The following is an 18,379-nucleotide window of genomic DNA, read 5'->3' on the forward strand; positions in this document are numbered from 1 at the left end:
GCTCTTTCCTGCTCTTGATTTTCCAGTTATCGCCTGCAGCAAACATCTACCACAACAACAACCCTGATACAACCATACAGTAAATCAAGAGGAAAGGCACAGAGACGTAATGTACTTTGCTAGAGGCTGCTGCTGTACCTTCATAATGTACACCGATGTGTGAAAATGGTATGGTGCTTACTTAGTCAATAAACCTGACCTTTCACTCATGCTTTGAATTTCAATCTCAGGGTTTGAATGAAGTCACGTCGTGCCAAGATCCTCGGCAATCAACACTCAGCGCATCTCTAATCCAAATCTACTTTTCATCTCTCTCCTACCATACCATTACTCCAATCCTGAATTCTCAACCCTCTACCAACCAGTCTGTGATTAGATCTTTTCAGCAGGCCTCAGAGCAGATGGGCTCCAGTCTGCAGCGTCCCAGATGTGTATGTCTGTGTGTGTGTGTGGCATATCTCATCAGGTATAGAAAGCCAAAAAGGTTGAGAAATTAAACAGGTGAGAAAGGCCAGAGCAAACAAAGAAGGGCAGAAGTTGAACAGGAGCCAGCATATATCTGTGTAAAAAAGAAAGATATTTACCAGAGATCTGTGAAGAAGATCTCAGCGATGGAACAGAAGGCCACAGAAACGTCCTTCTTTGTGACGGCACACTCAGATGGGAATGCAGCCGCTCCTATTGCACTAGCCTATAAGGGCACAGAAGCACATGTCATGTGACAATGAGATAAAATAATAATAATAATTCACCATTAATGGCTCACCTTATGTTATTCCAAAACGGTCTAATGTTATTTTTTTTTACGTGGAATTTAAAAATGAATTGTTCATCCCAGTGGCTTTCAAATTCCAAAAAGGACAAAAATCACCATAGTTATTATCATGCGCTATATTCCAACATGATAGCTGTGAGTAATGAACAGACCAAATTTAAGTTATTATTCACTGCTCCACAGAGACTCTCAAAATAAATATTTCACCTGTTCTTATGGCTTCAGAAGACTTTTATCTTTTTATTGATTTTATGTTTCTTTAACCTTTCATAGCACACATAGCACAAACATTTTTATGATTTTTTTATGTTGAATTATAATAATTTATAATAACATAACATTTTATAAATCCCATAATATTGTTTTTAATGTTTTTTTATTAATTAATCACAATAATATTTTTAACACACATTCAAGATGTTTAGTATATATTCACAGTTAGTTATGATACATGAAATTTGTTAGCAGTGATTCTCCAGCGACCTCATGGTTGCAGGATGACTTTTTTAAGAAATATTTAAATTAATATATTGTTATTAACAGTATTAATATTATAATATATTAAAATAATCTAACTCAATTTAAATTATAAAACATGCAAAAAATATTATAATACTTTTTTATACTGTTATTTTCAGCATACAGTTCTTGATTTACATATCCATACATACATACATATATATATATATATATACACACTGTATATTGTGGTTAATTCATATGTAAACATTCCTAGTTTTTGTAAATAAAAAAAACAAAAGAAAAACAATTCAAATGAAAGAAAAAAAAGCTATAAATGAAAACTGGTGGGCCTTTGAATTCTGTGTTGGAAAGTGGTAGCCCTTCAAGACAAAAAGTTTGAGGGCCGCTGCTATACAGGACTTTATTTTCTGCTTATGTTTTATTGCCCTCTAGTGCTGAAAGATTCAACTGCATATTTAGCACAGAATAAATCCTACAGCTAACTCCTCTTTGTTCAAACTAATACAACTATCCCTCAAGACAAGTCATTTAGACCACTAATGCTCAGAGCATTATTCATAGCATCTGAATTCAATACTCAGTAACGTATGCAAGGCCTGTGTGGTCACTGCAATTGATTACAGTTTGCTTTGATGCAAAACAGTTTGCTTTGATGAAAACAGCTGGTTTTCAATAACTCTCTACCTACAGAAACAAGACACATCTGTCCTTCTGTCTTTTCCATTTACCTGCCCTGTGTAGACAGACGCAAACAGCGCACACAGGCATACTATGAGACCAGCTCAGCATAACTAAATGCCTCCTGCTATTATGTCAGTGCTAATTCTGTGCGTTCCAGAAAGCATTACTCTGATTCAGCAGCTAACTTAGTAATCAATGCAAAGAAAGTGCTGTCCACTGGGAAAATGCACCCCAATGATGGAATGCATCCATTATTCATTAGCCAAAGCTCTCAGGGTTCTAAACAAAATGACCATTCCTTTCCTTTGTATCTTAGGGAGTGAAATTCTGTTTACATCTGGTCACAGATAGTCTCTCTCATTTTCAGGGTTCTGTCAGACTAAAAACACAGTCACTGGGTCACATCATATTTTACAGTGTTAACCTGCTACAACTGTACACATACAGTGTTGTGGTTTTTATATTTACTAAACTACAACTATGTGCAACTTCAGACCAGCAATTGAGGTTCAACCTCAGCTCTTCTCTTGTAGTATTAGCTTAGCTACCTGCTTTACTGTCATCACAAATTCCACAACATAGTGTACATTGGGGCTAGTTGTCACACAGTTTAATCAGAGTAAATGGGGGTTTGGCAGCATTAAGGCAGCGTTCGGAATAATTTTTTTTTTTTTTTTTTGGGGGGGGCTAAATCTTCTGTGACAACATTTCCCAATATGGCCATTTGGACTTAAGCTAATCTAATTTCAGAGGGTTTCGACCAAGTATGGGGGTTCGGAACAAGGGTCTCACCTCAGTCATGGTATTGAGGGTGGAGAGAGCGCTGGACATTCACTCCCCCCCACCTACAATCCCTGCTGGGCCTGAGACTCGAACCCACGACCTTTGGGTTACAAGTCCAACTCTCTATCCATTAGGCCACGACTGCCCCTTAGGTGCATTCTTCATCTGTTTCTGTATAGGCAGCATTCGGAATGTTTTTTTGGGGGGGGGTATATAACTTGTATAAATGGAAATCTCAGAATATTTATTTACCTACATTTAAGCCTGGCTTTAACTTCACTATGTGAAAATATCTCTGGTCTCAGTTACATTTTACCTGGATTTGCAAGTTCCTCTGATAAGAAAACATCTGCCAATAACATGTAGACTACCATTCAAAAGTTTGCGGTTGGTAAGATTTTTTTAAACGGGATTTGATAGAAGCCTCTTATGTTGAACAAAGCTGTATTAATTTTATCAAAACTACAGTACAACATTAATTTTGCAACATATATTTACACTTTAAAACAACTATTTTGTATTTTGAAAATGTAATATATTCCTGTTATGGCAAAAATGAATAATCAAGAGCCATTACTTCAGTCTTCTGTGTCACATGATTCTTCATAAATCATTCTAATGTGACATTTCTTATTATCACTGTTGAAAACAATTGTACTGCTTAATAGTTTTGTGAAAGCAATGATACATATTTTTCAGAATTCTTTAAAGAATAGAAAGTTCAAAAGAACAGCATTTACTTGACTTTTGTTTCTTTTTTTTTTAGAACAATGTAAGTCTCAATTTAACTAATTTTTGTCTTTGGAGAATAAAATTTCTTTCAAAAATTCCAAATCCCAAACATTTGAATGGTAGTGTATACAAATGTGTAAACAAAATAATTAATTAAATTATTAATTAAAAATCTATTTAAAATGCTTGCATCAGCAGTGTCTTGCCTCATTGGCGTGTTTGTCCATGGCGTTGAGCATGACCTCAGTTCCTTTACTGAAGTACTGTACAGCTTCTATGCCTGTGTGAATCTGCCCCAGGTACATGTACTTACTGTGGCCCTCCTCTGGACTGAGCTCCACAGCCTTCAGATACACGTACACCACTGTTAAGGACCGCAACACTCAAATACAAGCATACTCTCTTCAACAAAAGGAAAACCAAGACTAGAAGCTTCATGAGTACAGTCACAGTACAAGATAAATATATTCAAGTGATTTCTATATCAAAGACAATTTTACTGTGGTAGTACAGTATGTGTAAAGGATATCTGTTTAGCTTTCTCTACATCTCCTAGCTCAGTGCAGATGATCCCCATGGTGTCCAGGAGGGTCAGGTTAGTGGCTTCAACATCCAGCGCTCGCTGACAGTACAGCCTGGCCATGTCAAAGTCAAAGTTGTCTATACACTCTTCAGTCTGAGAAGGAAAGAGAGGTACAATAGTACAGTCTGAAAACAAGCACTAATATTTCATGTCTTTAAGATGTCATTATAAGAAATATATTACCTTTTCAATTAGTTGATCAATCGTGTATTTTTCTGCGGTTTTCTTTTTGGCTCTTTCCTGCATCTTGGCTTTCATTCTCTCCTGTGGTGACATCAAGGCACCTGAACATCAAGAACAGATTTTCACAAACCACTCACATAAGCAAACTTTCCTGCACAAGATTCAGCTACAAAATCTGTTTAATGTGAATACGTCTAGGTTAAGCACAGCTATGACAGGTTTGACATCCCTTCTTCAATAAACTCTACATAGCATTAATCAGATTCAGATCACATGAATATTAAAATGTCATGTTTACAATAAACCGTTAGTGTCAAAGCAAACAGTGGTGACTTCTAGTGTGCAGTCTATAGTAAGAAACGTTTAATTTTGTGGCATTTTTAAAAACGTGTTTTAAACCATTCTTTTCGTGAAATAAACGCAATATGACCAGATAGTTTAACTATAGATTCTTAAAAAAAGACATACCTCCAGTTGGTTTAGTGTCTTTTCTTTTAGCTTTGTTTTTCTTTTTAGCTTTTGCTTGTCCGCCCATTGTTGTTAGATTAAATCTGTGAAATTATGTCACTTTTTATAAAGGGCAAAATACTTCACTACAGGTACGTTCACTTGCCAACGTGAAAATACGCATGGGCTACAACGTGAATCAGACTGACTTCCTGTTAAGTCACATCTTTCACAAAATAAAAGTCTCCAAGGGTTTTTTATTTATTTATTTATTTTTTTGTGCATCTGTCTTTGAAACGCATATAACTGCTTCTCTTCTTAATGCATTTCTCAGTGCAAGATATGTTGCTTGAATGCAACTTTGTATAAACAATGGAAAGGAATTAATTAAATACAGTTTATTTTATTCATTGAAATATTTGTAGTCAAAATAAGTGACTATACGTGCTAAAATTTAAATAAATAAAAACGGCAAAAAGAAATGTTGTCTAATTAATTATATAAGTTTTTAATTAAGTTTTAATTAAGTTTATTCAGTCATTTTTCATTATTAACAATTTCATTGCCGATTTAAACAAATCATGTGCTCGCAAAACTTCCTTGTTACCCGAAGGTACCTTGGTGCATGGTGCAGCGCAAATATGCAATGTTCATCTATTTACAATGTTTATGTGGTAATATATCCAGACGAAAATTCATTATTTTCTGACCATCTATTCACTGTACACTTTCTTAGATTACATTATCGGTAAGACATCACTATAGCCTCTGTGGGCGCGCCTGCTTTATTGGTATTTTTAAGAATTTATGGCTGTCTAATGTCTTTCTTATATAACACTGCTTAGCCAAGCTTTCTGTATATTCAAGCTCAGCCTCAGTATTGTAGGCGGGCACAACACGCGACGTTGCCGTGTGATTGATGGGGGGAATAACCAATCAGACCTCTCCCTCGTTCGACGTCACCAGAACCTTCTCGATTTGAACCAATCTCTCACGAAGTCGAACTTGAGGCACGTAGTAAATAAACGGAATGGACCATGGAGCACTCTGTAGTTACCTCAGCGAGCATTTTCATTGAATTTCTCTGGATATTGTCGAGCGGAGTTGACAGTCGTTGACTAACTTACTATTAAAACGGGCTGTCGGAGGAACGAGCTTAACGTTTGTTTTGGACGTTTAATAACGCAACAAGCCACAGACCGTATGGTGAGTGAGTTAATGTTACTTCAGTGAGGACATACCAGGCCTGTCCAGTTAAACAGACAGAACAGAAACCTCAAATTAAGGAACTGAATACAACAGAAGACGTAAGATAACATTAATTTCACACACAAAGCGCACCTGTAGGTTAATAGAGCTGTTGTTGCAGGCTGCGCGTTCAAAAGCTAACGTTCTTTAACGTTTTTGGCGCGAGCGTTCGATCTCTCATCGCTTGTGGGACAGTTTATGGATCAATAGTGCATCTGTGGCCAATGCCACCTGCTCACCAAAGCCAAATCTTTAAGATTGAGCGGAATACAAAAGCAGGCCAGGACGAGTTCTCTAGCCACGTCGCGTGCACTACAGCGGTTAACTGTCACAAGGATTTCCATTGGTCTCGATGCATAGATTGAGTAAATATTGACGAAAATCAAGAACAGAAATGTCAGATACTAATAAAGAAGTAGTGGATCTGGTGTGGGGCAGGCCCGGTGGCGGAGGAGTGCCTGCATCCCTCTTCCGAAGGTGGTCACAAGGTAAGCGGTCTCGATAGTTCTCGATGCTTTAATTGTTATTAAAAGAAGTCTTACTAATGCTGACTCAGATTTTCAAGGTTGAAACTCTCAGTTTAAAGGATATACAGCCATTACTTGTATTTTAAAATCTGCAGTGGTCAGCAAAGAAGACCAATGCCAAGACCATGTTACTTTACCCTGACTGCTTGCCCAGTTATAAATTGTGATGAATTGCTAAGCTGAGACTTACTTACTTACTTTTTACTTTTGTCATTTAGCAGACGCTTTTGTCCAAAGCGACTTACAAATAAGAAAAAGTAACTAAAACTAAAAAGTTACAACTCTATAAATACTATCTACCCACATATTTAAGAAAATAAAGAAATTAAATAAAATTAACACATGCATATAACAACAACATTTCAATAATAAACATATCAATGAAAAAATTTAATAAAAAGCTACTACTATCCCTTGCCGGTGTCCCTGCCCGGTGGAGTCGCACGGTAGAGTCGATGGTCTTTACACTCTTTACTTTTTTACTTTTGTCATTTAGCAGACGCTTTTGTCCAAAGCGACTTACAAATAAGAAAAAGTAACTAAAACTAAAAAGTTACAACTCTATAAATACTATCTACCCACATATTTAAGAAAATAAAGAAATTAAATAAAATTAACACATGCATATAACAACAACATTTCAATAATAAACATATCAATGAAAAAATTTAATAAAAAGCTACTACTATCCCTTGCCGGTGTCCCTGCCCGGTGGAGTCGCACGGTAGAGTCGATGGTCTTTACACTCTTTACTTTTTTACTTTTGTCATTTAGCAGACGCTTTTGTCCAAAGCGACTTACAAATAAGAAAAAGTAACTAAAACTAAAAAGTTACAACTCTATAAATACTATCTACCCACATATTTAAGAAAATAAAGAAATTAAATAAAATTAACACATGCATATAACAACAACATTTCAATAATAAACATATCAATGAAAAAATTTAATAAAAAGCTACTACTATCCCTTGCCGGTGTCCCTGCCCGGTGGAGTCGCACGGTAGAGTCGATGGTCTTTACACTCTTTGGTCTTCACACTAAGAGGGCTTCACACGACGACTGCCGCGACCGCTGCCGCGGTATAATAACCTTTATTATACCAATCCAACAAATGATCATTTCAATTCAGCTGGACCCACTTTCCTGTTTATCAACTACAAATGGCCAAGCAAGTGCACACACTGACAAGATACACGATACAGTACGAGACCAAACGCGATTTCAGCAACTCTCATCCTAGTAAACAAAATAAGCGTTTCCTAGCAACGGCAAATGCGCTAAACACTGAGACAAGTAAATACACTTACGAGCTGATTTTAAACTTCCGCTGATAGACTGCTTCTCTTAAAGACCACTTCATTACACTGCCTTCTGCTGGCGCTTGAACCCACTTTCCTGTTTATCAACTACAAATGGCCAAGCAAGTGCACACACTGACAAGATACACGATACAGTACGAGACCAAACGCGATTTCAGCAACTCTCATCCTAGTAAACAAAATAAGCGTTTCCTAGCAACGGCAAATGCGCTAAACACTGAGACAAGTAAATACACTTACGAGCTGATTTTAAACTTCCGCTGATAGACTGCTTCTCTTAAAGACCACTTCATTACACTGCCTTCTGCTGGCGCTTGAACCCACTTTCCTGTTTATCAACTACAAATGGCCAAGCAAGTGCACACACTGACAAGATACACGATACAGTACGAGACCAAACGCGATTTCAGCAACTCTCATCCTAGTAAACAAAATAAGCGTTTCCTAGCAACGGCAAATGCGCTAAACACTGAGACAAGTAAATACACTTACGAGCTGATTTTAAACTTCCGCTGATAGACTGCTTCTCTTAAAGACCACTTCATTACACTGCCTTCTGCTGGCGCTTGAACCCACTTTCCTGTTTATCAACTACAAATGGCCAAGCAAGTGCACACACTGACAAGATACACGTTACATAAGATAGACTTGTGACATTGACTGTGGTTTGTGTTCACTGTTTCTTTCCACAGGCTTTGTGTTCAGTGAGGCTGAACGCTCTGCATTGGAGCAGTTTGAAGGTGGACCGTGTGCTGTCATTGCACCTGTGCAGGTATTCGCCTAATTTTTTCTCTTCATATGTTATTATGTTTAGTCAGTAATGAAGTGTGCGTACATCCACGCCTTTGTAAAGTCCAAAATATAAAAGCTGCAGTGCAGTGATGTAATATACAGGTTAGTGACAAATTAAAGGAAAATCCAGAGAAACCGGAACCATGCCGGCATAATTTTTTGAATAAAAAAATTCCTGTCAATGGTCCCATCCATAGGGCACATGGGGTCACTGATTGGTTTGATGGGTAATTTTTGACAGCAGTGAAAACAAGGCTGTTAGGGACAGAAGTGTATTCAATGGTTTGTACTATTTAAGAAATGATGAAATTTCTCTCCAAGAACACTTGTGACTTTTCTACAGTGTATGACATTGGGAAGACACCTTTATCAAGAGCATTAACTATATCAGCGTCCAGACCAAATCATGACAATATTCAGTTTATTATAAGCACAAACTAGCTTTAAATGTTGGAGGGTTTTTTAATCATCTGCTACAAAAAAAAAACTCCTTGGTAAAGGGATTCCAACAATTCTGTTGTTCTGTGCCATTAGCGTTATCATTGTGGTGTGGACTATACTTTTTTTTTTTTTTTTTACATTTAGAACAATTTTTAAATTGTCTTTATCGTTCTCATCCTTGGTGTGTACCTATGGGGACAATTTTTGACCAACGTCTTAGCTTCCTCAACAACCATTGTCAAAACACCTTTATAAGAAGGATATTTAATCCCACCAAGAGAGATCCAGAGACTTATCAAATCAAAGCCAGGGTTCATTGTAGCTGTTGTGTTGACACTTTTTCGCCCAACACTCTGCCAAGACACCAAGTTTTCCTTTAATTTGTCACCTGTCTTTATAGCAGTCTGCAGATTTTGAACAATCGGAGTTGACAAATTTCATAAATCTTGGATTGTCTAATGGGCACAGATTCTGATCTTTTTTTTCCCCGTCAGACTAAGGATTCAGTCTAGTTGAGGGGACATCACATGCTTTTAATATTTTCCCCCTATTTTAGAACATATTGTTTTCATTTGTCATGCATCTCCTAGCATATTTCTGCGTGAGTTTGTGTTCAGAAAATACCTGAAACTCTGCTAGTGTGTGATCCTCAGTTGCTTAGTGTTCTTTGTAACCACTTACAAAGTTGGCAAGTGTTTGATGCCTGCTGTTTTAGGTCATTTTTTTTGTATTCCAGCCACTTGTCTATCACAAATGCTGCTTGATCTGTGTATTCACAGGATGTCCTACCCTTTTCTAAAACTCTGTTTCTGTAACACTGTAGTGCAGTTGCTATCTGAACTGATATATACACGTATTTAGATGTGTTTTTTTGTCAGATTGTTCCTTTTGCCTGGTTAAGTGGAGCCCTAATGATTTGTATGTTTTGTTTGTCATTTCTCAGGCTTTCCTGTTGAAGAACATTTTGTTTAACACTGAAGGCTCAAACTGGAAAGATATCTCAGGTTTGTTGTGCATTATTTTAAAAGTGAATTCCACCTTGTTTCCATTTTAGTGCACTCAATAAAACTCAGAACAGGCATGTAGGAGCATCTCAAATTCATCATAAGTGGCATAATAAGCATAAACATAATGTAAATTGTGATTAAGATTATAAAGACTACACAGACACATAATTTATGAACTTGATATTTAGGTGGTGTCAATGCGTAAATTTAGCATTGTTATGATGTAATCAAAATAATACACCCCCCCCCCCCCAATCATATTTCTGAAATTAAAGACATCATTATCAATCTTATTATAGTTACATATCTGTATAGTAGTGTTACTGTGTGCTTAAAATTGGAGAAAGTGGTCATTCAATATGGGCCAGATTTACTAACAGCTTGCACCAAAGCAAACCCTCTTTTGGTGTTAAATCTACTGTTAGGATTTACTAAAAACATGCTGTGAAAAGATGTGGACAGTGTCATTTTGTGACTGACCTCGCTGCATATGCATTTGTTGGAGTTTTCCTTTCAGATGCAAAATTTATGAGAGGAAAGTATTTAAATGAATCACGCAACATGATTTACTTAGGTTTGCGCTAGTCAATTTCCTGGTGTTTGTGCCATTATTTACCACCCAAAAAAGCATGACTTAACCAATTTGTGCCTGTGTTAGTAGATTATACGTACCTTATTATCATGCACCTTATTATAGCTCTGCTTGTTTGCACTGCTCTTGGTAGATTGCATTGGTCATTATGGAAATGCGTCGGTTGCTTCGGTGTGCTTTATTTTGCGCATTGTCAGTAAATCACCTGCAGAATTTTCCACTCCCATCTACACTTTTATGGGATTGTGTGCTCCCGCTAATTTGCCCTGTTTAGTAAATAAATATATTTGGTTGATACCAATTAAAGTTAATGGCATGGAACTATACTGGCGGACAGTTTATAGAGCAAAGGATCCAACACGTTGCGGCAAAGCTGATCGACTTGAATCTTTAAAGCAGCACAGAAATAAGATGCATGGCTTGACATATGTGCTGTGTATCCTTACAGAGGAAGAGCAGAGGACAGTCCTGTGCTCCACCCTCAGTGAGATCCTGGAGTCTGCCTGCCTCAATAAGACACAGGCCTTTCACCTGGCCACCTTGCCTCGTGCTAAAACCACAGACAGCAGTGACATCACTGACAGCCACTCAGAGCCTGAGTCAAGCCAACCTACTGACACACAGAGTAAGAAAATTAGCAACAGACATTCTTGATGTTGTACAGATACTGAACAGGGCCAAGTTTTTTAATAATACCTAACACTGATCCATAATATTTGGTATGTCTTAACTCTTGTTTCATAGTGAATGAATACATTTACAGTAGATGATCCAACACAGCATGCTAGTATAAACTTGCTGAGATGTGTATTCTCATTAACCATGAACTTACAAATAATTTTCTCTGAACTGTTCTGTCTTGTTAAATGTGTTTTTGCATGGTGTGTGTGTGTGTGTGTAGCTGCTTTGTCTGCTGAGGAGTTTGGCTTTGAGAGGTTTCACAGCATCGTACAGTAAGTGCACAAACTCTTTCCTCACCGCGTCACTTGTTTCTCTTTCCTTATGCCTTCACTGACTTACCCTTTCCTTCTCCTTGTGTTACAAATATGCAAATTCCTGGCAGAAATCTTCAGTAGTGCACAAGCAACTAATTTCACAATGAAATAAAGGGTGCAGCTTAAAAAAAATGTCTGGATAAATTTGTAAGTCAGTAAGGATCTTTCCCAATTGATAGTCACATTGTGGTTACTCCTTCCTCAGGAAGAGGACTCTCAGGACTGATGCGGAATTGAGAGAGGTGGTGTTGTCACTGTACGACACTTGGAAGAACAAATTCGGGGTTCTGCTATTTCTGTACTCTGTCATACTTACAAAGGTATAACTTCACGTTTCCTGCCCATGAAAAGTCTTTTAGCCAATTTGTTTTTGAAAATTCCTTTTATAAACATGAGAATAATGAGCTTGCATGTAACAACCTCTCATCTACTCTACTGTTCAAAAGTCTGGGATAAGACTTTTTTGTTTGTTTTTGAAAGAAGTCTCCTATGCTCACCATAAAAATACAGTTAAAACTGCAATATTGTTTAATATTAATTTGTGCTGTCAAACGATTAATCGCATCCAGAATTAAAGTTTTTGTTTACATGTTTGTTTACTGTGTGTATTTATGTATAGATAAATACACACACACATACAGTATATATTTGGAAAATATTTACATGTGTATATATTTTTATATTCTTATATTTTATAATATATAAATATATTTAATATATAAACAACACATATTTTTCTTAAATATACATGTATTTGTGTTATACATAATAAATATACACAGTATAAACGCGTATATTATGTGAATAAAAAATATTTTGAATGCGATTTAATATTAGTGTTGTCAAACAATTAATACAATTTAAAAGTTTTATATTTTAATACATTTTAAAATTAATTAATTATTTTGGCAAAGCGGAATTTTAAGCAGCCAAAAGAAAAAAGATCTTACTGACCTAAACTAAAATGACTGAAGCATATTTTATTGCATTGTTCGGTTTTAAGGTTAATAGACAACGGTAGGTAAAACAATAGGTTTTATTCAGAGGTGTGTTTAACTGATTTATTTAAAAATGTCACCTGAATGTATTTTAGAATTTTTGTCCAGTATAGATCTGAAATGTCTTTTATAACTTTGTTAATTGTATACCTTGTGTAATTTATTCTGAGATCGCCATGAAAATAGCCTTGATGGCATGGCGTTAAAAAGTGAATAAATAAATAACTGACCCCAAACTTTTGAACGATAGTGTACATGGCAAATTATGCCCCTTTTAGCATATGTCATTTGCCCGCCAGGCTCATTCATGTGTGTGTGTGTGTGTGTGTGTGTGTGTGTGTATTTATGGTCTGACTTAAAATTATAGGGAATTGAGAACATAAAGAATGAAATTGAAGACACCTCTGAACCTCTGATTGATCCTGTGTATGGCCACGGCAGGTAAAATGCATGATAGGTGTTCAAATTCTTAGCATTATATTTGATTGTGTGACTTTTAGGCAGCTGTTCTAATTATTGGATTGTATTATCTTATGTTGTGTAATGCTGTTTTATAGCACTGTTTATCATAACGCATTTAAAAATATATATTAAGCTGAAATGTATATTTATAGTGAGTGAGTGCTGACTGTTTTGTTAATTTTCTTTACATCCTTCTTAGCCAGAGTCTAATCAACCTTCTGGTGACGGGTCATGCTGTGTCTAACGTGTGGGACGGTGATAGAGAATGTTCTGGAATGAGTATGCTTCATGTTTTTACTGAATATTAATGTGTTGACATGCTTTTTGTTTGAAATAACGAGTCATAGTATGTCACAGTTGTCCTGCTGTTGCAGACCACTTGGTGGCAGCATTAGCTAATGTTTTGCTCAAGCTTTAACACACTTAAAAAATGCCTGCTGAGAGAATGCTACGGTCATTAGGTTTCAAAGAGTGTTTCTTGTTAGACTGTTTATTTTTTTTATACAGTTTACAGAGAAATTGAATTATTCTTTTATTTTTGTTTGCTCTAGAGCTTCGTGGTATCCATCAGCAGGCCTCTGTTGGCTTCCTCACACTAATGGAGTCGCTGCGCTATTGCAAGGTGGGTGTCTACTCATAAGCACCCTCACAGTAGCTTACAATACTGCAGTTAGATTTATAATTCATGTGGTATAGATGGTGTCCTCACTGTCTACAGCGTAGATAAATCTGGAAACTAATTTTGGCAAGTGTTCTGTGAAAGATGCAGTGTCTCTAGATGCCTAAGCTCACAGTTTCTTTGTGGTTTTGCTGTTTTCCAGCCGTACATCTCGCAGGGAATTTGTGAAATTTAATTGCAACATAACCTACTGAAATACCGACTGCATTGAACAGACTCATGTCACAGTCATCACTCTGTTGGGCTGGGGGGGGGGTTAGTTTTTGAAGAATTTTTATGATGAGGAACAGACATTCTCTAGGTTTGTTCTCACACACACAAAACAGTTATAGGAATTTAGCTTAAAACAAGGGAAATCCTTTTGTGTTTTTCTTTTTGTTCATGTCCTTCCTTTTTATGTCTTGTTTACCATTTCTTATTTTATCCTCTTCCCTTTTTTTATTTCTCTCTCTTTTACTTTTAGTTAGTAGTACTTTTTTCAGAATGCTTCTCTGCTCCCTAACCAATGTGTTGCCCTCTAAAGGGTAAACAACAGAGATCTGGCACTTAGCGCATGCATCCTGTATGATTTATGAGCCTGGGCAGGAAAGGCTCTATTGTTTTAACCTGTTGGGAAAGTAATTAAGAAGCTGCTTTATTTTGAATGGCACTGTGCTAAGCAGAGCTTCAGGATATGTGCAGTGAGCTGTGTTTGGACTAGAGTAATGCAGGAATCTATCGCCTCATATTTAGAACCATCCGATCCTCCATCACAATATTCATGATCATTTTAATCCACACACCCCTGGAACACCTTCCCGCCCAAATCCACTGCTGATACTCACCTGTTGAGTGATGTGAGCTGAGTGTGAGGGCTTTCAGTGTTTGGATGCACTGCTGGAGATCGAGCTATAGGTAGAGTGTGCATAGCTACACTTTGAACTCTGTGTTCTTGAATAATTCTGCAGTCTTGAGTTAAACTGCTGACTCTCATCTCATTCCGTTTTAATTTGGTTTGGATTGGTGGATGTGGTTTTCTGTGCGTGCAGCGTTTGTAATGTGGATTAGGGGTGGGATATATCATGTGTGTGTATGTAATGAATGAGCTCAGATGGACAAGCTCGACACGTGCAGTACCATCTTAACATTAATCTCACACCTGCACTGTTGTACACAGACTGTCTATGCACAGCCCAATTTTTGTCTGCAGACAATCCCCATACAACAGCGGACACTTCTGATGGCAAAATTGCGTAGTGCAGACTGTCGTGGGATGTTCAGTCGAAGTAAAAAAAATAACTTTCATTTGATGCATTGGCTGAAAATCCATTCACTTCTATTTTCTTGGCAGTAGTATGGCCCTTTGAATTCCTTGTATTTTCCCAAATTCTGTTTTATTATTTTCTAAATTTTTTCCGTTTTAATTTTTCTGGACTCTTTTTTTTAATGGTCAACATTAATTTATTAAAAGTGTAACAAAAATGACATGTTTAGGGCCGTATGAAATTTAATTTTTTTCTCACCTTATGTTTTATTTTTACCAAAATCTGTGTTTTAGCATGTCTAATTATTTGAATGCATACAAACTATTCTATTTTTATTTATTCTTACAGTAACCTTATGAAATGTTTTTTCCCCCTCAGAAATTCTGTGTGTAATTAAATTTTACTGGTTATGAGATGAAGACATAAAACATTGATTTTAATTAATGAAAATTTACATTTTTGTCAAATAAAGGGGATTTACAATTAAAATTAAAATAGTTTTTAAATAATGTTTTATTATTTTTCAACATTAGTAGTAGTATTACATACATTCTACTAAATAATAGTAAAGTAGCCCATTTCCTGCACAGTGTCTTTAAGTTAAACCAAACTTTTATTTTGACAGGTTGCCGTGAATACCTTTTAAAGTTCTGTGTGTGTATGATATGACGCTTGTTTTACTCAAATGAAATGGTAAAATGCTCATGAAGTGACTCTCAGATCAGTTTTGGAGATATTGTTCATGTATTTATGTCCTCATTGAGACGGCAGACGCTGAAATCACCGCGAGCGCCAGGCTCACTGTGTATGTAGTAAACAAAACCGCGCGTCTGCTCCATTCATACAGAGACGCGCAGAACATGCAGGATTCATATTTAAATTGACTTTTGCAGCTTAATATTTACAGATACTAGTCCATTTTGTTATATGATTTAGGTGTAATGACCTACTTTTGATTAATTCATCCAAGCTTTGACAAATTTCGTGACATTCCGCGTTAAACTGTAAATTCCATTTTTATGACTGGATTCCGTCCGCATTTTCTGCATCGCGGAAATCATAGGGCCATACAGTAGTCATTTTAAATTGTGGAATGAAATTAAGGCTACATTTCTTGTGATGATGCATTAGAAAAAATAAACAATAAATTTGTTTTAAAAAAAATAGCAATATTTCATATTTTGACAGTTATTTTAAATGATCTTTTTTGTTCTAGTAAATAAAATCAAGGCTATTTTTACAAGTTTTTTTTTTTTTTTTTTTTTTTTGGAAGTTACATTTTTAAAAGGCCTTGCAAGACTGTTTAAATGGTCTTTGGGAGTTGATGACCACCCCTGATATAGAACATGTTTCAGTGCTCATATAACACAATCAACCGTTCATAATCAGTTCTAGTGAACATTCTAGTGTTTTAAGTGTAAATTGGCGTCCTATCATTTTCATAAGTTCGATGATTGAATAGTTGGCAGTTATAAGTATTACCAATCAACTTATCGCAGTGAATCAACCTGTTTGTGATGGTTCTGGAATATGGCTGGCCAGGTAGTCATGGCATCGGTATGGAGATTGGCGCTCAACTGCTGTTTCTTTTTTTCTGCTTTTAAAGGTTGGCGCATTTCTCAAATCTCCAAAGTTCCCTATTTGGATCCTTGGCAGTGAGACTCATCTCTCAGTATTCTTCACTAAGGTGAGTTAAGAAAATAAGCTCCTTTCTTCCTTCCTTCCCTCACACTTCTACTCTCTCTCTTTCTTATCTGAAACAGTCTGGCAGTTTACTTTTCGTTATTGAGTGACGGCTCAAAAACACAAGAATGTGCTAGCTAATAGATTTAGTGCTTTAGACGTCTTCTGAAAGAGAAAAGAAGAAAAAGTGGGGAGTATGGGCTGGATGATGAGAGGCAGAAAGAGGTTTTTGGACTTATAAGGCATCCAGTGTGATGTGTCCTGGCTTTAGCCCATGCGGCATGTGGTCAGATTTGGCTCTCCGACATGCTCACAAAGAGGGTTGGCTAATGTGAGGTGTATCTCGGTTCGGAGTGGAAATGTCAGTTCATGTAACTGTGGTACTTGGTGTTAAAGCACGTCCTTATGATGGATGTGAGAACTGTATTGATTCCACAGACTTCCAGAGTGTTGCCATTAGAGCTGAGCAGTAAACGATATCATTTTAAGATCATGAAATTTGTTTTTAACAATAAGTTATTTTTACTCTGTATGGATTAATCTGTCAGCCTGTCATACAGCAGAAATAAAACAGCCAGTTAGTGCATGTCGCTAATAAGTCTGCAAGTTCTGTGTGTCTCTGTGTGAAGGATTGGTGCACGCAGAAAACACAGAATTTAGGGAAAAATTCCCTAAATTAAAATGAAGCTTTCTCTGTGGAGTTTAATCAATATCATATGACATGGGGAAAGTATTGTAATAATATTTTTGGCCATATCGCCCAACCCTTGCTCAACTAGCCAAAAGAACCCACTCCAGGTCTCTGTGATATCGTTGTCCCAAGATATGGCCTGGGTCCGTCTTTCCGTGTATTTAGTTTTTTTTATTTCAGCCATTTTATTGTTGCCCTGTTGAAAGCCCTCGTCCCATTGCTTGGAAAAGTAATAGCACACCTCAAGCTGCTCTATTTGAGAGATCATTCATGTTCACAGCAGAAATGGTATGGGACATGTTATGCCCTGAGGTTTAGTACTTTGGGATAGGGGTATGTTCCATCTTCAGACTGGAAGTATAAACAATGGAAATGGTGACACTTGTGTTTTTTTATCATATTGTTGTTGTCGCCATTTGGTAAAGTCACAATAATGCATGACTTCTCATGGCTTAAAGATTTATTCAACTACAGGAGAGCAAGACTTTTTAAAACCTACTGGATTATAGTGTTTACAGAGTTTTGTGTGAGTACCCATGTGTTTTATCCCTTTACTCAACAGAGGAAATGCTTGTTTCTCATAAAGGTTTCCACCTGGAGGCAAATGAGATTGACAGCGAGCATTAATCATGGTCTTACACTTAAGGCCATTTACTGTCAGTACATTATCCTCATCCGGCGTTTGTGCGTGTGCCGAGAGAGGGTGCGCACTAGAGACTCTTTTTGTCCATGATTTGTTTCCTTCCTGTTCAGGAAATTTTCTGACAGTGGAGTACTCTTATCATTAGTATTAATTATATTTTTAACTTTAAATTAGCCACTTTTTTTAATGCAGATCCAGCATAACAAATTATTATTATTTTTTTTATTCTTTGAAATGCAGTGCATGTTTCCTTTTAAATGTTAAAATATTAGAGCCAAAGTTATACAGTTACAAAATAACCAATGTTACCATGTTGCTGTACTGTAGGCAGCACTAACATAAAGTATTTAGAATGTAGTTATGTATTATTTAGAAATAGACAGGTCTCT

General features: G+C 36.6%; 2 protein-coding genes across 2 annotated transcripts in view; one reads left to right on the top strand and one right to left on the bottom strand.

Moving 5' to 3' along the window:
• Positions 1-4,900, bottom strand: part of LOC306877980 (uncharacterized protein) — a 90,773-nt gene extending 85,873 nt beyond the window's left edge. The window contains exons 1-5 of the mRNA XM_079430050.1: positions 4,689-4,900; positions 4,221-4,321; positions 3,984-4,130; positions 3,661-3,810; positions 585-691 (exon numbers count right to left, since the gene is read on the bottom strand). Coding sequence (XP_079286176.1) covers positions 585-691; positions 3,661-3,810; positions 3,984-4,130; positions 4,221-4,321; positions 4,689-4,755 — 572 coding nt within the window. The 5' untranslated portion in view covers positions 4,756-4,900. The remainder of the gene's footprint in view (positions 1-584; positions 692-3,660; positions 3,811-3,983; positions 4,131-4,220; positions 4,322-4,688) is intronic.
• A 742-nt stretch (positions 4,901-5,642) lies between these two features.
• LOC306878102 (ubiquitin carboxyl-terminal hydrolase MINDY-3-like) overlaps positions 5,643-18,379 on the top strand; it is a 50,689-nt gene continuing 37,952 nt past the window's right edge. The window contains exons 1-10 of the mRNA XM_079430225.1: positions 5,643-6,403; positions 8,456-8,535; positions 9,940-10,000; positions 11,044-11,220; positions 11,497-11,548; positions 11,796-11,910; positions 12,956-13,029; positions 13,250-13,329; positions 13,602-13,672; positions 16,580-16,660. Coding sequence (XP_079286351.1) covers positions 6,310-6,403; positions 8,456-8,535; positions 9,940-10,000; positions 11,044-11,220; positions 11,497-11,548; positions 11,796-11,910; positions 12,956-13,029; positions 13,250-13,329; positions 13,602-13,672; positions 16,580-16,660 — 885 coding nt within the window. The 5' untranslated portion in view covers positions 5,643-6,309. The remainder of the gene's footprint in view (positions 6,404-8,455; positions 8,536-9,939; positions 10,001-11,043; positions 11,221-11,496; positions 11,549-11,795; positions 11,911-12,955; positions 13,030-13,249; positions 13,330-13,601; positions 13,673-16,579; positions 16,661-18,379) is intronic.

This window comes from Barbus barbus, assembly GCF_936440315.1.
Source record: "Barbus barbus genome assembly, chromosome: 12".
In the NCBI taxonomy this organism is placed as follows: domain Eukaryota; kingdom Metazoa; phylum Chordata; class Actinopteri; order Cypriniformes; family Cyprinidae; genus Barbus; species Barbus barbus.